This window comes from Mauremys mutica, chromosome 12, assembly GCF_020497125.1.
Source record: "Mauremys mutica isolate MM-2020 ecotype Southern chromosome 12, ASM2049712v1, whole genome shotgun sequence".
Classification (NCBI taxonomy): Eukaryota; Metazoa; Chordata; order Testudines; family Geoemydidae; genus Mauremys; species Mauremys mutica.
In genome coordinates this window covers 68,282,114-68,309,615 of record NC_059083.1, presented here as the reverse complement: position 1 = coordinate 68,309,615, position 27,502 = coordinate 68,282,114, and the positions used below count along the sequence as shown (strand labels likewise).

The window sequence follows — 27,502 nt, the reverse complement described above, 5'->3', positions numbered from 1 at the left end:
TTTGCAGTCCCTCTGATACAAACATGTTTGTACGTGTGCATGTCTTAAGCTCACAGGCCATTCCTGGGCTTTAGGATACCACATTCTTGGTTTTAGGTCTGTGGTTCACGAGAAAACAGATTACTAACATTCACTCTTTGAGGGAGTGAGGAGATTATTTCAATGTGACTATAGTCCTGCTGTGACTAATACATAGGACTTTCACAGTATTTTGTGTCTTTAAAGTTCTCACAACACCTCTTTGGAGGAAGTAAATACACCACTACCTCGATATAACGCCACCCAATATAACACAAATTTGGATATAACGCGGTAAAGCAGTGCTCTGGGGGGCAGGGCTGCACTCTCCGGTGGATCAAAGCAAGTTCAATATAACATGGTTTCACCTATAATGCAGTAAGATTTTTTGGCTCCCAAGGACAGTGTTATTTCGAGGTAGAGGTGTATTATTCCTGTTGTACCAATGGTGTGGCCTGGGAAAGGACTGAGACAGAGAAGCTGTGACTTGGCTGAAGCCACTGAGGGTGTCTGTCAGAGCCACGATTAGATTTTAGGAGTCCTGTTCTCAGGCCATACTTCAGTTGGTTAATGCAGAAGTGAGTAGATGGGATTCAAATGGGGGAGGCTACAAAGGCAGCTCTTGTGGCAAATGTGATTGTGCTGTTGTCCTGCCAGTTCTGAATCCATACATCCAGGTTTTTGTGGAGGTTCCATTCTCTGCAAACAGGGAACAGCTGTGTCTGAGCACTGGTATCCACCCAGCACTTGGAGAGTTCTGTTTAGTTAGGCTATGGCTACACTGGCACTTTACAGCACTGCAACTTTCTCACTCAGGGGGTTTGAAAAAACACACCCCTGAGTGCAGCAAGTTACAGTGCTGTAAAGCGCCAGTGTAAACAGCGCCCCGGCGCTGTAAGTTAATCCCTCTTGGAGGTGGAGTACCTGCAGCACTGGGAGAGCTCTCTCCCAACGCTGGTGCCGCGACCACACTTGCACTTCAAAGCGCTGCTGTGGGAGCGCTCCCACGGCAGCGCTTTGAAGTTTTGAGTGTAGCCATGGCCTTAGGGAACATTGTCTTTTTGCCTATTTGTAAAATGCCGAGCATACCTTCACTGCTATATCTTTCTCTGCTTTATGTGACACTTTCTGACTTTAGTGGTGGTATTTGATTCAGTCCTACAAAGGAAAATGCGATATTTACAAGATGGTGACTTTCTGTCTAAGACACTACTTTTTAGTAATTTATTCTTTGTAATTAGTCACAGTATTTAAGCAAAAATGACCCCTTATACACTCTTCTTTGTTAGCAAGGGATTGATTGGAAACACTTATTGCTAGGAGAATCTACAGTTTGCTTTTCTAGCAAGGAATCCTTTGTCATTTTTTTACACTCTTTTTTCCAGCAAAGATATGGCTCTAAATCTAATCTTCTTCCATTATTACCTGTAGAGCAATAATAGAAAGGGTTTCAGAGAAGCAAACTTTAGATATAATGGAGACTGCCATAAGACTGGCAGGTCCTAAAAAGTCAAGACTTAGGTTTTGGCATGTCAAAGGTTATGGCTTTGAGGAGCCAAGAGGTTAAGAATGTTTTCTATTGCTAGGGAATGGTCCTTGTTAAACGTGCAACATGAAGGTGGAGCTTCATGAACACTTAAGTTCCTGTTCTTTAGCACTTTCAAGAATTTATTTGAGGACTTTTGAAGAATATAATGCTAATGCTGGATAAGAACTGGTCTGGGAAGAGACTAGTAACAGCTTAGATTCTTTATCTAATTTCAGTAGGGAGTCTACAGTATCTATTCAGTGCGGTCAGGTTGCATCTCTTATGTCTGTTAATCATATTTGTTAAGTACTACACGTGTTGCTTGTGAGCAGGGCCGCCCAGAGGGGGGGGCAAGAGGGGCAATTTGCCCCAGGCCCCGCGTCCCGCAGGGGCCCCCACGAGTGTTTTCCGGGGCCCCTGGAGTGTTTCCCCTCTTCCCGCGGCTCCGGTTGAGCTCCCGCAGGCATGCCTGCGGCAGGTCCACCGGAGCCCGGGACGAGCGGACCTGCCGCAGGCATGACTGCGGAGGGGGCGCTCGTCCCGCGGCTCGGCTGGACCTCCCGCAGGCATGACTGCGGCAGGTCAACCGGAGCCGCGGGACCACGGCACCCGCCGCAGTCATGCCTGCGGCAGGTCCGCTCGTCCCGGGCTCCGGTCGACCTGCCGCAGGCATGCCTGCGGGAGCTCAACCGGAGCCAAAGGGCCGCCCCACGCGCCTGCTTGGCGCGCTGGGGTCTAGAGCCGCCCCTGAGCGGGGGCCCCCCGCCGCCAAAGACCCCGGGCCCCCGGAATTCTCTGGGCGGCCCTGCTTGTGAGGGCTAATAGTGTATAACATAAAATCTGGTTACAGGACACAAGCTATTCCCACCATAGTTCTCTTATTGCACATTCTTGTATAAAGGTTAAACACGAATCCATTCTGTACATCTAAATTCATAGTGCTACTTATATTAGTGGGATATGCTGATGTACTAACTACAAGTAAGGCTGTGTCTACACAGCAGCTGGGAGGGTGCTTCCCGGTGCAGGTAGACAGACATGCACTAGCTCTGCCTCAACTAACATGCTAAAAATAGTAGTGTCACTTTGGTGGTATGGGCTAGCTGCCTGAGTACAATCCAACCCCCTGAGGATGTACTTTCTTGGCTAACCCATGCTGCTGCAGCCACATTGCTGACTTTGGTGCACTAACTTGTGTAGAGCCAGTGCATGCCTGCTTATCAGTGCTGGGAAGCACCCTCCCCAGCTGCTGTGTAGACCTGGCTGCTCTAACAGATTTGTACTACAAAAATAAACAGGAACACTCCAGTGAATAAAGAGAAGAGAACAATTTCTTCTCGTGGGCCTGAGATGTATCCTCCTCCTTCCCCGATACAGAGCTTGTCATTCTATCAGTATGGGCACAAGCTAGTCCTCAGTTTGTCTAACTTCTCTCCATGCGGGGATGTATGTGCAGTACATCCAAAGCTGAGTAGTGTAACTACTGACTGATCAGTGTAAGAGAAGAAATTGAATGGGCAGTAGACAGAATCTTGGTGACAAAACTATAATGCCCATATAACCTGGGGCACTGTCTGTTCCTATTTTGCTGACATTAGTATATCAACTGGAAAGCCTAAATTTTGGATGGGAGAGAACAAATTTCTGGGATGTTTCCTTGTACAGCATTTAATTGAGCTTTTCCCAGTATCCTCTGATTCAGAAACCAGGCAAATAGACATGGTCCCAGAAAGTATGATCTTCACATTTCCTCAAATGATTTTTCCTCTCCAGTGCTTATGGGATCTCCACACCTACAGCGTTGTGGTCCTCCAATTAAAATAGCGCTATATATTCTGGGATGCTTTTTCTTCCCTTAAAATTTGTCTTGTGTAGCCAGTCATCCTTTGAATCCTCCCAGCTAGACTGCTCCGAGAGAGCCCTATTTCATTTGGTGGGATTATTGGACTGTGGCTCTGTACACTGGTCAATATGAATGATTACAGCTATGGAGAAAATGTTTTAAAAAAAAATTCTATCTTTGTCTCCTTCTCCATCCCAGTTTAGCTATATCTTCCTATTGAGGGATTTTTCTCATTTTAGACCTGTATCTAACTGCATCACACCTGGGCCTGACTTCTTCTTGCTCTTTGTTCAGTATTGGATGTAAAATTCAGTAGTTCTGATGTTGGTAATTAGCAGTAAATCATTATACCTACATACTCAAGTAATGAATTGGCTATGAAGGTGTAATCCCATTGAAATCAGTGGAGTTGCATCTGCTTATGCCAGCAATGAATGGGGCTACTTTAAGGACATGCCTCCTGCTTAACTTGATGTAATTGTTCAATTGAGATTTTAAGCATTTTAAAGGCTTATGTCTCCCAGCTTGGTTCTGTCACCTCCTCCCTCTTCTGTCTGCACTCCAGAGTTTACCTGTTGTCAGAAATTGAACAACCCAGATAATTTTGAAGGACTGACCCATGCAGCCAGGCTAGCTTTCCAGCCTCTCTTCTATTAAACTCTTGTAACAACATGTGCTCTTTAAATAATTGCGTTCTCACATTCTGTGTGGATGACTTGGCTTTGCATACCTCTCTCTGTATGACCAAGAACTACCTGTACTTGTATATACCTGTTGCAAGAATCTGTTTTTAGCTCAATAGGTAGCACAGAGTGAAAGGTTTGTGTACTTGATAATCTGCTTTTTTTAAAAAGTTCATCCTGCTTTTAGCATAATATCTGATAAATTTGGCCCAGTCCAAATCCTGCAAAACAAAACATGTTCAGACTAGCACTGTCTGATTAGATGATAGGTAACACATAGGTGAACCAGCCTGTCCTGCAGCTGAGTTGCAAACTGGGTTATAGTAGAAAAGAGATTACCTCACCCACCTTTTCTTACCACATTAGAAGCATTCCATTTAATTTATGGCAGAGATGTGCGCTGCATTTTTCCTTCTCTTCAACCCTCTTGCTAAGTGGTGTGATGGATGGTTGATTTTTAACTCGCTGAATAAGGAACTGTGTCAAGCAGATTTAACACCCACCGGCCTCATTGTTATCTTCAAAGGGAGTATTTAACAAAGATGCAGTTCCTTTATTTTGCATTGTCATAAAATGTCTGAATAGGAGTGCAGGGGAGGGAAAGGAGGAGGAACAGCTATGGACCCAGTCCATTCAGCTTCAGTTTGGATTGAATCAGCTGTTTGCCCATTTCTTTCTTGCAGCAAATATAGCTAATGCGAAACACCTCTGTTCACGAATGCTGCTGACACCAGGCTTCCTTTTGCCCTGAACTTGAAACTAGTTTTTGCAGTTTTAGAAAAATGAAAATGAAACTTCCTAGCTCACCTAAAAGGAACAAAAAGATCCCTTTTTGAGAAAGGGATGACATTGCTGTCACACCCGTACTTTATATGCACCAGTAAAAGGCTCTATTGTACTCTCATCCTCCCTTCCCCCACTAGAGGTTCACCTGCTGAACAGGTTAAAGTACAGGCTGCCGCTTTCATCAGCCAGATATGAATGAGGGAAAACAGGGACAGCCAAGCAGCTGCTGCCTTAGTTCTGACTTCACTGTACTATTTGCAAGGAGAGAGAAATCCTCAGAGAGATCTTGGTTAGTCAATGGAGAGAAATCTGTATGCAAAGTCACACCCCAGTGCCAAACCTGAACACAGCAACAAACCTGCCACAATGTACTTCCTGCCTTCTTGCCTATACTAGAAATAACAAACAAACCTGGAAATGCACACCCCATACCAGTCATTAATGATGCATATTCATTTTATTCATTTTCCCCTCCTTTGTCTGTACATTGTCGCATTTAAATTGCAGATGCCTTATCTTGCGTTTGTAAAGCAACAGGCACACCTGCAGTGCTGTAAAAATAAACCCATTAAACTGCAGCTAACTGTTTTGCACTCATGGGCAGGATATTCCCGAATCCTTGACATGCATTAGGATTTTTGTATCTGCAGCTGGGGGAGGGGAAGACACATGAACTGCATTTCCACTTTTTATATCAGTGGCAAGCAAGTGTCTATCTTCCATCCATTTCTTTGCCGTGGGCCTTGAGCTCTACTAAGTGGACCATATTTAGAAACCGAATAGGAAGAATGTGCTGGTAGAATCCTCATAGTTTTATTTCTTGGATCAGAAAAATTTGGGAACAAAGACAACAAAGCTTGTCACTGCTGTTTAGATGAGCAGCATCTAAATGGTCTTCTTTACAACCTCTTTTACAACACAAAAATTACTTGTGTTGTATTAGCACAGATGGAAAAGAGGTGAACTGATTGTAAAGGTCATGGAATCCAGAATGGCATAGCTGTCTCTTTTAACTTTTATCGCGAGGTTGAAATGAACCCATGTGATAAACTGTCATTCTAGACAAGATGTAGATATCAGTTTTACCGACAGTTGGAATAATTTCTGTGCCTGGTGCCAGATTATACTTATCCTAAAGTTACAGAAATCCAGGGATAATGCATTTGTGGTACCTAGTGCTGTTTTAATATGGTAGAATACCACTGAGATGAATCAGCTTGCCTTCTACCTCTATAAATGTGGGTTCAGATGAGACTTATATCAGTTGTAGCATAAACGTTATTATCTTAGAGTTGTGGTTGAATGTTACTGCACTCAAGGTTTCCACTGAAGACACCTTCACCATAGGTGGTATTAAATGGAATAACTGTCTCTCTTGAATCACGTGTGAGCAAACCTTACTTAAAAATAAAACTCACAAAGTTCCATTACTGAACAGAATCTGTAAACTGAAGCCTTATCTATGCTATGGGGGGAGATCGATCTGAGTTACGCAACTTCAGCTATATGAATAACATAGCTGAAGTTGACATACTTAGATCTACTTACTGCGGGGTCCACACTATGCGATGTGTACTGGAGACGCTTTTCCGTCAACTCCCCTTGAGCTTCTCGGTCAGGTGGAGTACAGGAGTCGACAAGAGAGCGATCTGCAGTGGATTTAGCAGGTCTTCACTAGACCTGCTAAATCGACTGCCGATGCATTGATCACCGCGGGTTCGTGTAGACAAGGCCTTAGTAATTGGGGGAAATGGGAGAGTATTGTATATTGTTTCAAGGTATAGATTTAAATGAAAACTTAGGAAATATCACAGCCCCGAGATGCCACATTTCAAGTGATAAGGATTCAAACTATCTTAAGCAGAAAGGAGTATTTGTCCTCAGATAATACTGAGCACCTGTGTAGCTAATTGTACCGTACAGTACTTATATACAGAATCAATCCACTTTAGGATGGAGCAATGCCTCCTTTCTTTCCTACTGGTATTGGATTAACCAAATCAGGTAATTGAGGGTTGGTAGAAAGTGTTGCAAGGACTCATATCAGTGGTCCTTTATTCCTGATTTATTTCCCATGGTTACTCTATGAAGCTAGTCCTGTATCAGGCGCTGCTAAGGCTTTTGCTGCCAAACTTGCTCCTTGTGCTCCTGTGCTATTGCCCACATTCCTTTTCTTAGGACATGTTTGGATTCCAGGCCATTTGCTACCTAATCTTCAGTACATTTAAAAAAGAAGAAAAAAAACACTTGAAATGTTTCCCCCTTCCCTATGGCTCATGGTACCTCTTTTGAACCCTTGATCGCCTCACAAACAGAGGAAACTGACTGTACACAAAGTACACAGAATAAACAAATGAGAGAATGGGAGAGCTCTTCAGTTTGAGATGGTGCTTTTAACATTAAGGCCCCATCTACTAGAAAAGGTTTGTGTGTATGTATACTATACCAGCAAGAATGCTAAAGGAAATGCAGCTTATACCAGCAAGAATGCTTTTGCTGCTATAGTTTATGCCAGTTCCCTGACCTCAGAAAGGACCTTTTTGCCAGTATGATTGCATGTTCACTAGATCTTTTACCAGCGCAGCTATATCTGTTAGGGGTTGGATTCTCTCCACCCCCCCCTTGAAACTTGCAGCGCTGGGAGTTACAGCACTGGTCGTGCAGCTGTGTAGGGACAGCGCTGGTGTGTGGCCACACTCACAGCTACCAGCGCTGGTGTGTGGCCACATTTGCAGCATTTGCAGCGCTGTTGGGAGTGATGCATTATGGGAAGCTATCCCAGCGTTCAAGTGGCAGCAACGTGCTTTTCAAAAGAGGGGGGTGGTGTAGTGTGACACGGAGCGGGGGAGAGAGAGTGAGTGGATTTTTGGAGCCAACACTGTGTGTTTAGCTTCCTGCCTTGAAAAATCAGAAAATGTTCGCGACCCCTTAGTCTTAACTCTTAATTGCAAACAGCCTGCATCCAAACGGACTCCCCGCTGTTTCTCTGTCAAGCAAACACTCACTCCCTGCCTGCCTCATCTCATTTGATTGTTCACAGCCAGGTACAGATTGATCAAAGCAAACAGGAGCTGTGTTATAAGCAGCTCCGATCAAGCTCCGGAGCCCCGAGTTCACAACAAAACAAAGAGAGGCTGCACAACAAAACAAAGAGTAATTTATAAAAGCATTCTGGGATATCTGCTAATACCCTGGAGGCCAATAACAACGCTGGTGTGTGTCCACACTTGACGAGCAGCGCTGGATCACCAGCGCTGCAATCATTACACCCCAACCAGACCAGGTGTACAGCCAGCGCTGCAGCCAGGGAGTTGCAGCGCTGGATGTGCCTTGCAGGTGTGGACGGTTACTAATTGCAGCACTGGAAAGCCTCCACCAGCGCTGCAACTTTCAAGTGTAGCCAAGCCCTAACTGACATAGCTATGCCGGCACAATTTCTAAATGTGGAACTAAGTAAAGGGGCACTCCATTTGTTCTCTGACTTGTCCTGTAGTCTGTTTAGAAATGACTTTCCCTTTGGAAGCGCATAACCTACAACTCTCCTCAGATCTAATTGTAGTTACTATCTTAAGACCACAAAATGTTCAGATATCCAGGGTTGGGCCCACTGTACACTGGCACTTCTGAAGACTAGAATCTGAGCTGTTTCCAAATCGCAGTAGTGCCGTAGTTGTTGACTGCTCGCTTAAGACATTGTTTACTCTTAAACACTTTACATAGGTGTCTGTAGCCAGTAAACTTCTTACGTACCTAGGTAGGTAGTACATGTCCACTCCAAATTGTGTGTTTTGGTCTAAGCATCTATTATATGGCAGTTGCTAAAACCAAGCAAGCTGCTTTTTGTGCTCTTATCCGCTAGAGTCATGAACATCTCTCTCTAATCAGTAATAGAGCCTCTCTGAGCTAGTTTGCTATGGCTTGATAGGCCTCTAGATACCGTGAATAAAACCCATTGTCCCCTGCTATGTTTGGGAATTGGATACCAGATTCACCAGTTTTCCCAACTGCCCTGTGGGACGTTGCCTTCTTGGCTGGTACGTTGAGTCCATTCTGGGCACTTGCCATAAGGCTGCTAGCAGGAATTGATATACAAGCTATACATAAGAGCATAGGTGATGAGTTATATGAGCCCATGGTGCCCGTTCTCCACCAATATTCAGGAATGTGGGCCTGGTTCCACCAATGTTTGGGCTTATATTTTCAGAGCCATCCTGTCCATAGGATGTACCAGGGCAACTACCCTGGGCCCCACACTTTGGGGGGCCCCGCACTTCAGGAGGACGCGGGGTCCAGGGCGGCCTAGGGGGATAGCCGGGGCCTGGCGCTGGCAGCAGTGAGTGACCTGGCCCTGCTCTGCCCTCGCCCTGCCCTGCCTCTTCCTGGCCCTGCTGAGTCCTCTCCCTTCCCCCGTTCCACCTCTTCCCCCAATCCCCCGCCCCTTTCTGGTTTCTGCCCCTGAACAACACCAGGAGCTGGCCAGGCTGGATCGCTCGCTGCTGCTGGTGCCAGGCCCCCCACTATCCCCTAGGCCGCCCTGGACCCCACGTCCCCCTGAAGTGCAGGGTCCGGGTCGGTTGCCCCAGTCTATCCGAGGGACGGGACGGCTTTGCTTAGACCCGTTCTGGCACCACCAAAAATTATACAAACCTGGCACCCATGCATAAGAGGATGTTATACAGGCTGACTTATTGGAAGTCTAACTCAACTAAAACTCAAGCAGTAATTATCAGTCAGTTTCAGGAATGAACTCTGGAGATGTCCAGAGCTTGAATCATGATTTAACAAAGTAGACTTGCATGAAGTGGAGTTGATAAGAGGATTGACTGGGTGCATTGTCGTGAGTCTTGTAGGCTGTGCTCAGGTGAATTTCTAAGATTATAACCTTTACAAAACGTCAGGAGTCCAACTGGTTCCTTGTTGTGGAATATTCCTTTGCCATTTCTATTGTAGTGAAAGTTGCAGTATTACAATGTTTATGCATCTGTACTGAATAACAAGCAGATCTTGGTAAGTAGATTTGATGGTTATTGACAGAGTTGAACTGAGACAACCAAACTTCTTCTGTTGGAGCATCTTTTGACTTAAAACATTATCCTTGAACATGCTATGTTTGAAACAACTAAACCATATTTAATTTCTGGCTTCTGCCCATGAAACTACATGTCCTTGAGTTGTTTTTTGTTTTCTCCAGACTGTAGAACATGGATTTCCCCACCAGCCCAGTGCATTGGGATATAGCCCCTTTCTCCATCTTATGGCTATCGGGACCAGATCAGGAGCCATCAAACTGTATCCTTTTTACATGTGTGATTCACAACTTGCAGTGTCAGATTGGATTCTTTGTTTGTCGGATAAATCTCCAGACAATCTAAGGAAAGAACTTCACCCAGGAACCTTCTGTTTGAGCTCTAGCACTACTTTTAGAGAGATGGTTAATTACTCTTGCTTAATTTTGCACCTTATTTCTAGTCTGTAGTGGAAAATATATCTTCAAAAATAAGCAAAGTACATGGAACACGCCTAATGAATCTTGTCTTCCTTTATCCAGTTTAATATGTAGTTGTGTTCATATAAGGCATTTAACATTTGTATGTATTATATGGAAGCAGTAAAAGGGGGTGAAGTGATCCAATTCTTTTAGAGAGACAAGATGGGTGAGGTAATATATTTTATTGGACCAACTTCTATTGGTGAGAGACAAGCTTTTGAGCTTATACAGAGCACATCTTCAGGTCAGACCTGAAGACAAGCTTGGTGTAAGTTCAAAATTTGTCTCTCTCACCAACAGAAGTTGGCCCAATAAAAGATATTACCTTGCCCACCTTGCCTCTCTGATATCCTGGGACCAACATGGCTACAATAACACTGTGTACAACAAATTCCTTTTACCAAGTAAGATCATATGTGGAGGATCAGAATGGATAAGCATAATGATGCTTTCTGGCCTTAAAAGCTAATTGTCCCTTATTTTAAACGCCAAGGCTATCTTAATACTATAAAGTGGGGGAGGGAGATTATTTTTTATTCAATACCATCTCAAAGGTTGAAGTTTAAGCCATGAAGACATTCTGCTTCCTGGATTAGTCTTCATCCAGGACCCTAAAGTCCCCCAATAGTGGGCCAGAAGTAAAACATTTGAAGGCGGTTGTTTGTCCAGTCCCAGGATAGCGTGTATTGTGTATACACAAAGGCATTGAGAGGTGGTTCCCATGACACAAGGCCAGCTGAGTTTGGGATGAAAGAGGCGTGTCACTCCAACCCAGAAAGGAAAAGTTAGAGCTGTCTATGCTTGCTTAATCATTTTCAGCACTGTTTGTGTTCAGAGAGGCTGAGCTCTGCAGGAAGGCGTTAGCCATCTGTCTCCTGGTTACAGATTGGTTAAGCAGGGATTGAAGTGTGTGGGAAACCACTAACAACCTTTGGAGAAAGCAGGGTCCAGCCACCCTTTCTGTATCGCCCCTAAACTACCAAGTAAAAACTTCTGTACATGCTTTCCATTGTTGTGTGCACACTAAACTCGAACTAGGCATGTATGGATTCAAAGGAATCTATGATAACCACTGACTCCATTTGGTTTCTAACTAAATCTCATCTCATTTGCTAGCAACTACTCCTCAAGTGATTGTAGCTGTAGATGATCTTTAATACTGTTGATCCTCAACAAACATTTCAGATATGGAGCTCCTGGGGTGGAGTTTATGGGTTTACATGAAGAGAACAATACCGTCATGCAGATACACTTTATTCCCGGCCAGGTGAGTGGAATTCATATACCTGTGTGTGTGTGTGTGTACTCACCTCCAGGCCCTGAGTTCTAGAATCCTTTTGGGCTGTGTAATGTCTGTGTTCTAGAAATGCTGGGTCTGTGACAGGCCTCCCCAGTGTTGTTCATTGTGCTGTAAATAGCACCCATTGTCGTGAAGATGTTAGTCATAAAAATAGAGAGAGCAGCACCTTTTTAACTGAGCTCAGAAAGCACCTTGTGATAGTGGCAACAGGATTAGGATAGTTGCTGTTGCAAGAGGCTGTCTGCAAGGGCTTCCTTTTGTATTGCAACCTGCATTCCTGTAGTGGGATCATACCCATTTTCCTCTGTGCTGTGCAGTGCTCGCCAGATGAAACAGCAGCTGCTGCTCAACAGGTTTCATCATTCTTTGGCTAACCTAACCACTTCTAAGCTTCCTTCCTTTGCTCTTGCATAGTGTGGCTTCACCTAAAAATGGGATGATAAAATTCCCCAGATGCCTGTTGGCGTTCAAATTGCCCTCCTCCTCTCCTCCCCCCCCCCCAACCTGACTAACTAGCAGACCAGCCTCTTTACTGTCTGATTCACCCGTTTGGGGAGAGCAGCGTTGTATTATGAGAGGGTGTGAATTCTCTAGATAGTAAACCACTCAGAACTTAATGGTATAAACTGAAACTCCCATGGGGAGTATTACATGGTTGTACCAGGTGTGGCTTCAGCAGGCAAAATGCTTCATTTGAATGTACAACTGGCAGGGTTGGGCTCATAAAAGGAGTCTGTGGCACCACCCTTGAGGAGGAAGTTGGACGCAGAGATGAGTGGTGAAGTGGAATACACCAGCAACTCCCAAAGCCGGGGTGTGGAGGGGTGTGTGCCCACTTTAGCAAACCATGAAGGATGTAAATACTGTGTGCTAGCTACAACATAGCTCTCTGAAATAGGTAGCAGAGTGTGGGACTTCCCAACAGATGAAAGTGCAGCTAATATTGCATCCTTCAAGGATCAAGCCCTCATCCCTCCCTGCTGGTATATAGGATACAGAAGCAGGCAATAAATGCTTTTAAGCCTGCAGGCCATTCTGTGTAGTCCCTAAGTCCTTTACTGCCTGAGTCGTCAGAATTCTGCTGAATACAACTGTATAAGCCTGCCACTCTGTGTGACTGGGTCCTGAATCTGGCATTAACTGAGATAATCGCTGAACAGCAGTGGTTTATTGCTTGACTTAGTGTACTGCTTTTAAATAGGTTACTTTCTTTATGATCATGTCTCTTGATTTTAGTGCCAACTGGTGACACTGCTGGATGATAACAGCTTGCATCTCTGGAGCCTGAAGCAGCGTAGTGGGGCATCTGAGCTGCAGGAGGAGCAACGCTTCACACTACGAGGGCCTCCTGGGTAATGTGCCCTAATATTGCTCTCTCTTCTTCCTGTGCTGCCCACACAGGAGCTTATAAAATGCACTCTGACATGGCTTAGTACACAGTGCCCTGAATTAGGGCCCAATCCACTTTCTACTGAAGTCAATAGGGGTGTTTCCATTGATGCAAACAGGATTTGAATGAGGCCTCATCTGAATACAAAGGTGTACCAATTTAAAGGTCTACTTTTAAAATACATTTAGTTAAATCTGTGCAACTCTGTGTGTACTCTCAAATCAATTTAAACCTGACATATCTGTTGAGCTTACCACTGTAACTAGTCTTACATCAATAAGTGTGTCCATGGATTTAACTAAATCATTTTAAACCACAGTTTAAAATATCCCAGTATTTCTAGTTTAACTTTTTCGAGTCCCTGGACAACTTATTTCTTTCTGCTTCTTCGGGTAGTTAGTCACTACTGGGGGGAAACTCATCTAACACACACAGCTCTCTCTCAATGCATTTCTGGATTATTTTTAGGTTTATTTTAAAGCTGGTGCTTTGCTTCCAAAAAAATCGAGGTCCGGGCTCAAAGCTCCATTTGTCCAGCAAAATGCCTACTGAATCTCTTGCAAATTGCTTATGGGTAAAGCAGGGGGTCAGCTTTCATTTGAGCCTCAATGCAGCCGTTTAAATGAATACCATAGCTGCTTCTCTCTAGAACTGATCTCTTTCACAGGCAGTTAACTGGTTTCTTTTTGCATCCACAGATCTCCTCCAAGTGCCACCCAGATAACTGTTGTCCTTCCACATTCATCGCAGGAAGTTCTGTACCTTGGCACTGAGAGCGGCAATGTCTTTGTGGTAGAGCTCCCATCCTTCAGACTGTTAGAGGATAGGACCATCACCTCTGAAGCAGTGCTTCAGCGGTGAGCAAATGGGCATATTGACCAATGGGATTTATTATGACATTTAGCATGACAGTCAGAAGGGGAAGGTTGAATGTGTTGCACTTAACCATTTTTTTATTCCAGCTTGTACACTGGAGCCTGGCTTATATTAACTGTTACAGACTGCAAATGTTGGATGTTGTTGGAGAGAGACATCCTTACTCTGGGCCCTATTTTGTCTGCATTATACAGATGGTATTTTCTGGTCAGGAATAACCCAAGACATTCATAGCAGAGGTGCTGTAGAACATTGCAGAACTATGTAGGGGAAGCATTTAGTAGGTCTGCAAATGCTGTGCCTGTCTCATGATTAAGGCTACGATTTTGTCATGGATATTTTTAGTAAAAGTCATGGACCGGTCATGGGCAATAAACAAAAATTCACAGAAGCCGTGACCTGTCCATGACTTCTGTGAATTTTTGTTTATTGCCCATGACCTCTCCATGACTTTTACTAAAAACATCCCTGACAAAATGGGGAGGCAGGAGGGTCCAGTACCGTGTCCCGCTGCATCCAGCGGCTGGGGGCTGTGGCTTCCACTCCTGCTGAGGGGTTTGGAGCTGGGGGTGGGGCATCCCATGCCTTTGGTGGGGGCTGGGAGGGAGGATCCTCCACTGCCCTGTGGGGCTGGGGAGCTCCAGGGTCCCCCAGCTGCTGCTGCAGTGCTCCAATGTCATGGAAGTCTCTGGAAGTCATGGATTCTGTGACTTCTGCAACTTCAGTGACGTAACCGTAGCCTTACTCATGATTATGTATCCCAGTCTTGCAAACAAATATTAAATTCATTTGAAGGCTTAACAAGACATTTAATTTTTTGTATGTGTGATAGGAAAGAGGTAGCAACTTTGCCCATGTCTACAGAAACTCAGGGTAACATTTTCAAAAGTGCCCATGGTTCCTATGGCACTTTGGATGCTTTTGAAAATTCCTGATTCCTTATGTATCTGTAACCTTTTGAGGTAGGAATCTCACCAAAAAACAAATTTTTGGAATGCGTTGCTTACGGTGCTGGCCGTAAGCACAAACAGTTGGCTACAGGCTCGTGTCAGCTTCATCCCATTGCCTGTGGCTCTCCTCTCCACTCCTTCCATGCCCCTGTCAGTGGGACTGGAGAGGGAGGTAGCTCACATCCTTTCTACACCCCACTTTGTGGGCTTCCTGCTGTAGATTTTATCATAGGCATCTGATTTCCCCTTCTGATGGTGGGACTGGGCAAGGAGGTCCTCTCATTTAGAGGCTGCACAGTAGCTTCCTTGCTTAATGCTCTGCAAATCGTAAGGATCTTGGCTGTGTTTGAAAAGATACCTTGCTTGTTCTCACCTTTCTAAGAGTTTCACCTTCCCTGTCATTCCCAGCATGTTTCTCTCCCATACTTACACTGTCAATGTGGCTGTCATATTCAGGTGCACGTGGATTAATTTTTTTCCGCATTTTGCCCAGGGTGCCAGAAGACTATCGTAACAGGCGGTCGTTTGAATTGGTGGAAGCCTTACGGGAGCATCCCAGGAATCCTGGCCAGATTCTGATTGGATACAGCAGGGGCCTCATTGTCCTCTGGGACCTGCATAACAAAAGAGTGTCACACCACTTCCTGGGCAGTCAGGTATTAATGATGGCTGAAATCATTGGGCATGGGGAAGTCGAGCCCCGCTCTCTCCAGGGTTCTCTGAAGAAATATAGACCCAGGAGGTGCAGGGAGAGCCAACTTAGTTATTTCCCTCCTATGAATGTATATTCTGGTTCTGGAAGGGTTAATGATTCTCTGGATATATCAGTCATTCTGTCTCTCTTCCTCCCTAGCAACTGGAGAACCTCTTTTGGCAGAAGGATGGCCGTCAAATCATTAGCTGCCATTATGATGGAAGTTATGCCCAGTGGCCAGTATCCAATGATAACAGGCAGCCTGAGCCCCTGGAAAGCAAAGTGCCTTATGGTCAGTATATATGTGATAGAAACAAACTGCTTCTGTGCTGAGGCTTAAACTGTTTTTGTTGAACTGTTCTTAAATTCAAACTCACTTCAAGCCCCTGTGGGATCTCAGAATCAAGCTCTCCCCTGGTGTGTAGTCATGGCAGCACAATGCAGAGCTGTTGCCCCAATGGGCCTTAAACATCTTAACTCAAAGGGGTCTCTTAAATCCAGTTTGCTTTGGCTTTGAACTCTGCTGAAGCAAGGATGCCTAACTTGATGCTGAGCATAGATGAGCTGGAGGTGTTTATTTAAAAAAAAAAAAAAAAAAAATCTGTGTACAGAAGCATAGCTCACATTATCAGGAAAGGAGCCTAGGGATTCGGTTTTATTCCTTGTTCTGAGTCAGGTGTCCAGCTCTTCTTTAGCAAGAGCCAAGTGACTCCTCTATATGAGCTAAGTGGATTTCTTTTCCTGTCTGTTGCTTGAGTGCTAAAGAGGAAGTGATGCCTCTTGTTGGCTGAAACTCCCCAAAAGAGGCTGACTTCTTCCTTTTGCCATATGGAGGCCACCATATTGGCCTGACCTGGCCTTTAGAGCTTACTATCAGCCCTGCATTAACCAGAAGGGAGTGCTGGAAATTGAGACACTTCTGGTGTACAGCCGGCTTGTAGTGCAGTGCTCCTAGCTCTTGCCAGCCAGGTACACCACATGATACTTCTGTCAGTGATACAAGTCCGCTACCCTTTGGCCTTGGCCGCCTTCGCACTGAATAATACTACTAGAAATGGCATCTCCTAGAGAAAGTACGGCTTCTCTGAGTTCAGCACAGTGCAGTGCCACTGCTCCACAGACTTTCCAGCTCATGTGGCCATACCATGTATTTGGCACTTTTGTCAGTATAAAGCAGAATAATTTAAAAGGGCCTTCAATTTCCCCTCTGCTTCCCCTTGCGAGAAATATGAACTCCGCCTAATGTAAGATGCATCTTACAATTGTGGTAACTTTGCAAATCTGTCATCCTAGGTCCTTTCCCTTGCAAGGCCATTTCCAAGATTTATTGGCAGATGACGAAGAATGGGTAGGTTCTTGGTTATTCATCTCCCTCCCACCTACTGTTCACAAAAGATGCTTAAAATAATAATAGGATTGTGTGGGGGGAGCACAAGCTTTCTTGTAATCCATTGCTGACTACACTTGTCTCACACATGTAGCCCCTTTTGAGTAACACTGTTGGGAGCCTTTGTCAAACTTTGGGGCCTTAGACTTTCTCAGTTAATAAGTTTCCAGTGAAATAGATGGACTCTCAAGAGAGCACAAATGTGTCTTTGTTTTTAAGGCCACCTTACATTATATTCCAAGGAGGGATGCCCCGGGCTAGCTATGGTGACCGGCACAGTATCTCTGTCGTCCGTGGCAGCCAGCAGATTGCCTTTGACTTTACATCTCGGGTGATAGACTTCTTTGTCATCTGCAATGCAGATCCTGCTGCAGGTATGTGTTGAGAAGGTGCCCCTTCTCTTCTGAAGAGTAAGGGGCAATCTTGGAGTTGCTCTGTGGGTGGAGATTCTGGGTATGACAAGTAGCAGCTTAGATGCAAAGCACTGTTTTGCTTGTGTTGTTTTGTATCATTTTAAATGTCTAAAGATGCCATTCATAAGTGAAGTGTGAAATACTGACAGCAGTGATGGATCAGCTACAAACTTCATAAGCACCCACTAAAACCACTTGTTATATTGTTGTTCACGCTCTTATCAGCTCATGGAAACAGAGCAATGTTGGACTTGGGGCATGATTAAGAGACGAGATCCAGTTCTGAATATTGTAATTAAGAGACAGCTCATCAAAGGGAACTGTAATTGTTTTTTTTAATCTCAGACTGGGCATGAGCGGCTTTCTTAATTATTGTCTGGGTTTATGACATGAGGCTCCATGTAGCGTATGAACAAAGGTTAAGATTACAACGAAGGGTCAGTAAACAAAGCATTTTGTTAATTCTCTGCTGGCCAACACAAATGTTTACATTTTTTATACAGCTTAGAAATGACTCGGTTGTATTTGTTCCACCATCTCCCAATCAGCATGTCCCATAGCTTCTCCTGTTCCTGCTAGCAACGTGGAGCCTTTGCTGCCGAAGTTTGCAGTACCTGGAATCACTTCCTCCCTTTATTCATCAAATCTGAATGTGTCTGTGATCCTGGGCCGGCTCCAGACCCCAGCACGCCAAGCGCGTGCTTGGGGCGGCATGCCGCGGGGGGGTGCTCTGCCGGTCGCCAGGAGGGTGCCAGGCGGCTCCGGCAGACCTCCCGCAGGCGTGCCTGTGGAGGGTCCACTGGTCCCCCGGCTTCAGTGGAGCATCCGAAGGCGTGCCTGCGGGAGGTCCACCGGAGCCGTGTGACCAGCAGAGCGCCCCCCACGGCATTCCGCTGTGCTTGGGGCGGCGAAATCGCTAGAGCCGCCCCTGCAGTGATCCCACCCCAACCTGACTCTTCCCTCAAAACCTTTCTGCTTCTCCTGCCCATTTCACTATTGCTACTGATTCTCACCTTCAGAACAGATGTCAACTTAGTTATTTTAAGTTACAGAAATATACAGTAAGAAAGGATGCTTGAGTGAATTGCAAAACTCTAAGTGCCTCGAGGGGTTTTGTGGGCAACTCTCTCCTGTCATGTGCTACTTAGCCTTGCTAGGTTTTTCAGTTCATGGTGGTCTGTAATACAGAGAAGACTTCTGGTTTTAATAGATGGATGCCTTGGAGAAGCAGACATCTAGTCTGGAAACTTAAACACTGTAGCTGTTTCCATGTTTTCCTACAGATGGCTTTAAAGGATTATTTAAGATGGACTTTAATTGCTTCTTTATGATATATGATGAAAGCAAGAAAGATGTTTGTCATTATAACCTTGTTGACACTAGACTGCCTATTATAGATAAGGCTACAGTGTCTTCCAGGATAGACAAGACCTGAATTTCTTATTTTAAAAGACAACCTTTCAGTCCTCCTTTATGCATCATATAGAAGTACATGAGCCTATTTTTTTAACCTTGCAGGTGTCTGCTCTGAGATGCTGACAAGAGAATATATTTAAAGTTGGAATAACCAGAGTTTTAGTGTCACACTTGACACTTCTAAACACAATTCCTGGATGTGAATTAAGAGCCTTTAACCTGAAATAACTACAAGCTACCAAGCTTGTACTGCCCAAGAATTGAGCCATCCAGTTTGCATGTTTCTAATGTGTGCACCCAGGAGCTGTTAGAGGAAGCTGTAGCTGCAGCACTTCAGACCAGGAAGTTATTTAATATTAAATGTCATGTCTGTGGTCGGCAAGCTTCCTTGTGGCTGAGTGCCTAATACTAGTGGATCTGCCCAGCTCACCTCACGCACCCCTTAGGGTGTTCTTCATGATGGAAGTAGAGAGGGGTGGTTATATCCCATAGCCACTTAAATTAATGAGTGTAAAGCTTGTGTATAGCAGCGTGATTCTAGAAGGCAACTCTTCCCCTTCCCCCATCTTCAGACTGAGAATACTTTAAAAAAAATAAATAAACATGCAGATTGGCTGCTCCTGTTTGTTTTCAGCTGTTGGTGGGTGGATGTATGGGAGATGCATGTGTAACACTCTATTGCCTGTACTGTTAAACTGTGCGTGTACAGTCTACTGCCCATACTATTAATGCTGTACCAAGGTGCAGTGCTCACTATATTTATATAGTGCTTATAGGTGCATGGTGCTCTATGGATGTACAAGAGACTGGGTCGCTCCCCTGCAGAGTTTATCTGAATTAGGCACAGTGAAGCACAGCAGACTGAGGAGCAAAATAACAAAACACTTTGCTCTCTTAGCTATATCGTATTTCTCCTGCCCCTCCCCCCCACGTTATAAATGGAGAAACTGAGTCACAGAAGTGACTAGCCTAAGGTTGTTCAGCAGGCCAGAGCCAGAAGTACAACCCAGATCACCTGACTCCCAACCCAGTGTGAGGTAGAGAAATAATTTACTTGAAGCAAATGTTAATATATTGAGTGTCTTGTAGGGTTTGTTTAATAGATTTTGAGTCTTATACTTCAGGTGGTCAGACAAGTGAACAGGAGGTGAATTTAAGAGTGGAAAACTAACCCAAATAGAGTTGCGAGCACAGATATGGCCAAGGAGAGCTGTGTCGGGTATGATAAGTGGGCATGGTTACCATGCATTGATGTGAATGCAGCTGTGTTCACTTCATTAGACCTCACACTGAAATACAGTGTACTTATGTAGTTTTTATATGATGCTTTTTAAAGAGCTGAAAAACCTGAATTAATAAATAATTTTAGATTATGGGTAACATAACATAAGAACATAAGAATGGCCGTACCAGGTCAGACCAAAGGTCCATCTAGCCCAGTATCTGCCTACTGACAGTGGCCAATGCCAGGTGCCCCAGAGGGAGTGAACCTAACAGGCAATGATCAAGTGATCTCTCTCCTGCCATCCATCTCCATCCTCTGACGAACAGAGACTAGGGACACCATTCTTACCCATCCTAGCTAATAGCCATTTATGGACTTAGCCACCATGAATTTATCCAGTCCCCTTTTAAACATTGTTATAGTTGGTAGAGCCCAACTTTGGTTTCTCGTCGGTTATAACGTGGCCACCTTGTAACACATGTAAAAGCATGAAGATAAGGGTGCAGTGAAGGGAGAGGAGCCCAGAGGGCCCATGACCATGTGACAGAGTGCTGTCTGGGCCCTACTTACATGAGTGGCAGTGTGATGCTGTGCATCCAGCCAGCCTCCTGTGCTGATGAAGGGCTGTCCAGGCCAAACTTGAGTGAGTGGTGTTGTGGTCCTGGTGTGCAGGATCGCACTGCTACTCACATTTGGGGCAGCTAGTAATCTGAGCCCCTCCTTAGCAAAATTCTGGTTGTGCCTCTGAGTGTTAATGTCATATACAGTAATACAGAATGCTATAAGTCTCAGCTCTGTGGTTGCATTAACAGCTTTTTGTATGTAATTGATAATTGTAGTGCTGTTACAAGTATAGAAATGCTCTTTTCAAGCAGTGCAGATGGCACAGCACACCAGAGGCAGGGAAGCTTCAGATGTCTGAGAGCTGAAATGTAAACATTTGTCAATTACAAGTAGCACAGCATTTCCCAGAATCTGCTGCATTACTGCTTTTAAGCAGCTTAGCCTTGAGGGACTGAGGTATTAACATAGCACTGAAACAGTCCTTGCCGGGGTGAATACATACCTATCCATCCCAGGCATTATTAGCTAACTGTAGGTCAAAGGCCTCTTTGGGTACATCTACACTGCAATAAAAAAATCCACGCCACTGAGTCTCAGAGTCTGGGCCAGTTGACTTGGGCTCGCAGGCTGTGGGGCTAAAGATAGCAGTGTAGACGTTCAGGCTGGGGATGGAGCATAGAGTCTGAGACCCTGCAAGGTGGGAGGGTCTCAGAGCCAGGGCCCTAATGTCTACACTGAAATTTTAGCCCTGCAGCCGGAGCCCTATGGGCCCGAGTCAGCAGACCCAGGTACAGCCACAGGTTTTTTATTGCAGTCTAGATGTACCCAAATGACATTGTTGACCAAATCTGACTCCTGCTGTGGCCGACTCTCTGCAGGACTTTCTATTAATGCTGCTAAGGTTTTGTCAAACTTGTTGAGAGCTGTTTCGAGTTTCTGGCTAAATATGCAGGTTAGCTCAAAAAGAGTTGAGTATTTATTTACTGCTAGTCACAATCATGTTTGTGGGGAGAAGCTTCATGGGAATATATTTTCATGCCTATTCTATAGAAAGCTTATTTCTACTTTTAAAGCATATGTAGCCAATTTTGTGATTAAAGCACTAGGTGCACTATCAAAAGCCAAAGAATAAGCCAGCTGAATAGTTTCAATTAATTTTCTTTGCACAGAGTTTGATGACCCCTCTGCTATGGTGGTGCTAGCCGAAGAAGAGCTGGTGGTAATAGATCTGAAGAGTGCAGGCTGGCCAGCAGTCCATCCTCCGTACCTGGCATCTCTCCACTGCTCAGCCATCACCTGTTCACACCACGTCTCCAATATCCCACTGAAATTGTGGGAGAGGGTGATCAGCGCTGGGAGCAAGCAGAACTCTCATTACTCAGATATGGTATGGCAGTTGTAAGCATGCACCCATTCACATGCACATAACATTATAACATACTCAGTAGGTATCTTTTCTGCCCGACTGGCTGCAGAGCGCCAAGTGGCGCACTGTTGTGGTTAGTGGTAGTACTGAGAAGTCCTGCTCCCAAAACACCACTGACTTAGTGAAGACAACTATTTGGATTTCAAAATACACCTCTACCCCAATATAAGGTGACCTGATATAACACGAATTCGGATATAACGCAGTAAAGCAGCTCTCCAGGGGGTTGGGGGGCTGCACACTCCAGTGGATCAAAGCAAATGCTGTAATATTTTTTGGCTCCCGATGAAAGCGTTATATCAGGGTAGAGGTGTACTTAGTTCTGATGAAAGCCAGAGTTCTTAGTAAAAGTGAGCTTCAGCTCAGATTGTTTCCAGCAGTCAGTGCTAGCAAGCAAAGCTGCTTCTAAACCAGGAGCTCTCAGCCACAGCAGCTTCTTAAAGAGGAAACTTGAATATAACAACTCCTAACCAAGACAGTACAGCTGATGAGATCAGAATGAGAACATCTAATCTTAATTTTAACAGCGTACACACAGAGATGCACTTTCCTTGTAGCTCATGCTTTCCCGTTCTCCTCCCCCTCTATGGCATGCTCTGTTGCACTCTCATTTCACAGAAAGTCATGGTGTGGTCTTCAAGAGTGTTTTCTTTTTAGCCATGGCCGATTGATGGTGGCACTAACCTGGCTCCAGATCCTCCCCAGAGGGACCTGCTTCTTACAGGGTAGGTGCTTTAACTGATTAAAAATCAAGGATTCTTGCCCAGTATTTACCCATTCTTCAACTGTGTGTGTTCCTGTCATAAGGGTGTCACATGAATAGACTTGACTCCTGAGTTCTTTTCTGCAGAGAGAAGGTCACCACTTCTTGAAGCTGGACTGCTGACATTTAAAGCTGGTGACCTATAACATGATGTCAGAGGAGTTAAGCCATAACTTGTGTGACAGAAAATCATCCTGTCTTTGATCATCCTGAAAAAACTATTGACCCTTCCCAAGATTGACTAATTCCAGTGTTGAAATTTAGACTAACAGTCAAAAGACAAGTGATGCCAGTTCAGAGGGAACAATACATCTGCAGGTCTGTCTCTCACCCTCACCAGTATAAATCAAGAATAACTCCATTGGAGTTACAGCAGTTTTACATAATTGATGCAAATGAGCACAATCAGACCTGTGAGGTCTAGACATTTCAGTTTCTGGTGTTACACTGGGTGCTAGAATGAAAATGTCCCTGTCCATGTTGTATAAGAAGTCTGCCCCTCTACTGCTTTTCATCTGGAATTTCATAGCACTTTTCAAACATCCCTGCCAGGCAGTTCTATAGGATTTTCAGTTTCAGGATTCTTGACAGAACTAGCTTTTCCTAGAGATGCAGGGGTGCTGCAGGAAAGATCAAAGCTGCATCAGCAGTGCAGTCATCCATGGCTCAGAATGTTGTAGTTGCTGTGGGCTAGGAGTAGGGGGGTGGAGGTGAATTGAAGGTACTGTTGCTTTCCTGTGTCTGGCTCTATCAGTGTTCTTAAATTCTCTATTTTACAACATCAGCTTATAAAACCCAATAGGAGTGCAAACTAAAATTCTCCCTAGGATTCAGGGATGTGTAAAAGGACTACTTTACACCTTAGCATGCATGTCTCAGGTTGTGCCTTCTGTCCTTAAAATAGCTGGTCTCTTAGAATGGGGGATTCTGCTTTTTCTTTCTGCCTCTTTCCCTCCCGCTCTCTCCCCATGCTGTGACCGCTACTAGTGACTGTGCATGACTTGTTTCTGACTCTTCTCCATCAGGCATGAAGATGGCACTGTGCGGTTTTGGGATGCTTCAGGTGTTTGCTTGCGCCTCCTTTATAAGCTGAGCACTGTGAGGGTCTTCCTCACAGACGCAGATCCCAATGACAACATGAACCCGCTGGGTGAGGACGAATGGCCTCCGCTGCGTAAGGTGAGATGGCAATCACTCAGGTAAACTTTCTGAAGCTGGAGAGTTTGGTTCCTACTGTTCTTGCCTGTCCACTTCGCAGCTGCAGTGCTAAGGCCAGCTTGTGTTGATGTGACCTTTTTACATTCCATCCACCAGGTTGGTTCCTTTGACCCTTACAGTGATGACCCCAGGCTCGGGATCCAGAAGATTTACCTGTGTAAATACAGCGGCTACCTGACCGTAGCTGGTACGGCAGGGCAGGTACTGAAACCGCAAAACTGATTTTTTTGGTGGCCTGCTTTTAAGAGTGCTTCTTGACTAGCATAGGAGATACAACACAAACTAGAAATGGAGTACAAGATTGATTCCCCTCTGTGGGTGAGTTTTCTTCACTCTGTAAACAGAGCCATTCTGTGGAAGGGTCCTCCTACCTGTCAGCTCCTTCTAGTCTATACTGTATTCTCCCCCTTCTGTCTGATTTGGCCAATCAGCCCTGAGGTAGTTGCCAGCTGCCTGGGTTTTTATGCTTCAGCTTTTTAAAACTTTTCCCCTGATTTTCTCTGCCTGTTGTCTGTACACCTCCGCTATTTGCATTTTGTGCAGACATGCTGCCTGCTAACTAGCCAATTGGATCCTGGTGTTGCCAGTGCCTAATCAGTGAGTGGCACCACCTTGCAACATTCATATAATGGAGGAGCTTGGAGACAATTTAAAGTGGTTTCAGAGTAGCAGCCATGTTAGTCTGTATCCACAAAAAGAACAGGAGTACTTGTGGCACCTTAGAGTGGCTGGGTCAGTTCGCAATCCTGCTGACAGGAGGAGGTATTGCTTTGCTGCTGATTGCTATCTAAGCACATGCCGCAAGGAGCCTCTGGGGAGGCAACCAGCGCTATCTAGTGCAAAGGCAGCAGGGGGCTGATGGTTCTTTGCCCTCCCTGTTCTCAGAGCTTGATGCTATAACCCTTTTCTGTGACTGACGCACATGATTCTTATGTACTTCAGCCAAAAAAGGTGAAACTGCCTCTGCTGTCTCCCTTGTTTCTGTTCCTTGCAAGAGCCTGTGTTATTGCTTTGATAGAAGACCCCATTTCGGGGTCTGTATAATGTGTCTGTCAGCCAGTGCTACAATCCTCCTTCCGTGAAGACATAACATGTCTCCTTTCATGTAAACTGACCATGAGCATCTGTGCTTTGCTTTGTCCCCCAAGCCCTCTCTCTTTAGGGAGCACTGAATGAGTTAGGATGGTCTGACTTGGAGTCACCAAATTTGGTAGCTAGAACTTGATGCTGTCAACATAATTAATCAAATGAAGAAATTAAAAAATGGGAGGCAAAAGTTCGCATGGAAACTTTGCCCAATGGGTATCCATTTGTCGTAGGAATCAGATGGGGAGGCATGTGGTCACGTTGGAAGCAAGTATATATGTTGAAGCCATAGAGAGATCAGGTGGAGTCTAAAAGCTCTGAGGATTGCACAAGGCCTCTGAGCTTATTCCTGTTCCCTCAGATACTGGTGATGGAACTAAATGATGAAGAGTCAGAGCATGTTGTGGACCATGCTGAAGCAGACTTACTACAGGACCAAGAAGGCTATAAGTGGAAAGGTCACGAGAGGCTAAAGGCCCGAGATGAGCCTGTCCGATTTGAACCTGGCTTCCAACCATTTGTCCTGGTTCAATGTCAACCACCTGCGGTGGTCACGTCACTGGCTCTTCACTCTGAATGGAAGCTTGTGGCCTTTGGTACCAGCCATGGCTTTGGGCTCTTTGATCACCAGCAGAAACGACTGGTCTTTGTCAAGTAAGTCTCTTCCTTTCTTGCATGATATGGATACTTCCCTAGGTATGGGAGCTGGCTGGCTAGCACTTCCACGTAGTCCTAGTAAGAGTTGGTATTGGTTTATGGAGAGCAATGGGTATAGAGGAAAGTCGTCTTCTGCTGGGGTGAGTGTCTCTCCTGTGCTTGTTAGTAAGAGTTCACGTGCCTAGCTACCAGTTGCTCCCATAGTGACTGCCAGCCGTTCAGAAAAGCAACTGAGCGCGCCTGCCAACTCTTTTTTTGTCTTAGATGTACGTTGCATCCCAGTGACCAACTGGCCTTGGAAGGCCCTTTGTCTCGGGTGAAGTCCTTGAAGAAATCCCTCCGGCAGTCGTTCAGGCGGATCCGGAGAAGCAGGGTGTCTAGCAGGAAGCGGCGAGCTGGTGGCGGGGTCACTGGGGAGGTGAGTCAGTCTGTCTCGAAGGGCTTGTCTGTGTGGTGGGTAAGCTCACAGTAGCTAGTGCACACCAGCTGTTCTGCACTAACTCCCCATGTAGACACTCTTGCTGCACATTGAAGTGCCTTTGTGTGTGTTCACTTAATACACTTTGGAGTCATATTAAGCTAAACTGCCTCAGGGCACCCTTCGTGCACAGTAAGTGTGTGCACTTGTGGGGAGTCAGTGTACAGTAAGCTAGAGTGTGAATTTAAAGCACACTAACTTCCCCGTGTAGACAAGCCCTAAGCTTGAGCCCTGTAAGTCCTGCTTGGATATCACAGTGAGTGGAACAGGATAATGCGGATGTTCTTACTCTTCAGTCTTAGGCCTGGTCTATACTACAGGGTTAAGTCAATGTAAGACTGCTTATTCTGACATAACTCTGTAAGCGACTACACTAACATGCATCTCCCACCAATGTAACTCCCCCACTAGACCAACTTAACTCCACCTCAGTGAGAGGCGTAGTGCTTAAGTCAGTGTAGTTAGGTCAACAGTGTCAGTGTAGACACTGCGTTGCTTACATCGACTGTTGCTGCCTTTCAGATACCATCTCACAATGTCCCACATTAGCAGTTAAATTGGTGCACTCGCCCCTGGTGAGGACATGCACTACGATCAGAAGGAGCATAGTGTGGATGTGTAAAACCAATTCAATTACTGCGGTGGCTGTACATCAACGTAACTTAGGTCAGTTTAATTTTGTAGTGTAGACTTGCCCTTACTGTACCAATTGCATAATGGCCTGCACTCAGGGCATGCCTACAGAATTAAGTTGACCTAACTTAGGTCAGCATATAGCCGCCACAGTAATTGTGCATTCTACACTTTGCTCCTTGTGTTGGCAGTGTGCATCCTCACCAGGAGTGCTCGTATCAATTGTACTGTCAGTACGGGGCATTGTGGGATAGCTGTTGAAAGCTGGTAACAGTCTATGTAATCAACGCAGTGTCTATACTGATACTGAGTCCCCCTAACTACATCGGCATTGACTCTATACCTCTCATGAAGGAGAAGATAAGTTGGCATAGCAGGGCAGTTACATCGGCAGGAGCGAAATTTTAGTGTAAACCAGGGGTTGGCAACCTTTCAGCAGTGGTGTGCCGAGTCTTCATTCATTCACTCACTCTAATTTAAAGTTTCGCATGCCAGTAATACGTTTTAACGTTCTTAGAAGGTCTCTTTCTGTAAGTCTATAATATATAACTAAACTATTGTTGTATGTAAAGTAAATAAGTTTTTTTAAATGTTTAAGAAGCTTCATTTAAAATTAAATAAAATGCAGAGCTCTCCGGACCAGTGACCAGGACCCAGGCAGTGTGAGTGCCACTGAAAAT

General features: G+C 45.1%; 1 protein-coding gene across 4 annotated transcripts in view; it reads left to right on the top strand.

The window, feature by feature from the left end:
* The window catches only part of LLGL2 (LLGL scribble cell polarity complex component 2), a 52,855-nt gene that overhangs the window by 12,807 nt on the left and 12,546 nt on the right, over nucleotides 1-27,502 (top strand). For all 4 annotated transcript variants that reach the window (XM_044982730.1, XM_044982728.1, XM_044982726.1 and 1 more), the window contains exons 3-16: nucleotides 10,050-10,147; nucleotides 11,532-11,613; nucleotides 12,883-12,998; nucleotides 13,735-13,893; nucleotides 15,356-15,518; nucleotides 15,716-15,848; nucleotides 16,850-16,904; nucleotides 17,163-17,317; nucleotides 21,731-21,948; nucleotides 22,645-22,712; nucleotides 23,776-23,929; nucleotides 24,065-24,169; nucleotides 25,416-25,708; nucleotides 25,976-26,129. In XM_044982730.1, coding sequence (XP_044838665.1) covers nucleotides 10,050-10,147; nucleotides 11,532-11,613; nucleotides 12,883-12,998; nucleotides 13,735-13,893; nucleotides 15,356-15,518; nucleotides 15,716-15,848; nucleotides 16,850-16,904; nucleotides 17,163-17,317; nucleotides 21,731-21,948; nucleotides 22,645-22,712; nucleotides 23,776-23,929; nucleotides 24,065-24,169; nucleotides 25,416-25,708; nucleotides 25,976-26,129 — 1,953 coding nt within the window. The remainder of the gene's footprint in view (nucleotides 1-10,049; nucleotides 10,148-11,531; nucleotides 11,614-12,882; nucleotides 12,999-13,734; nucleotides 13,894-15,355; nucleotides 15,519-15,715; nucleotides 15,849-16,849; nucleotides 16,905-17,162; nucleotides 17,318-21,730; nucleotides 21,949-22,644; nucleotides 22,713-23,775; nucleotides 23,930-24,064; nucleotides 24,170-25,415; nucleotides 25,709-25,975; nucleotides 26,130-27,502) is intronic.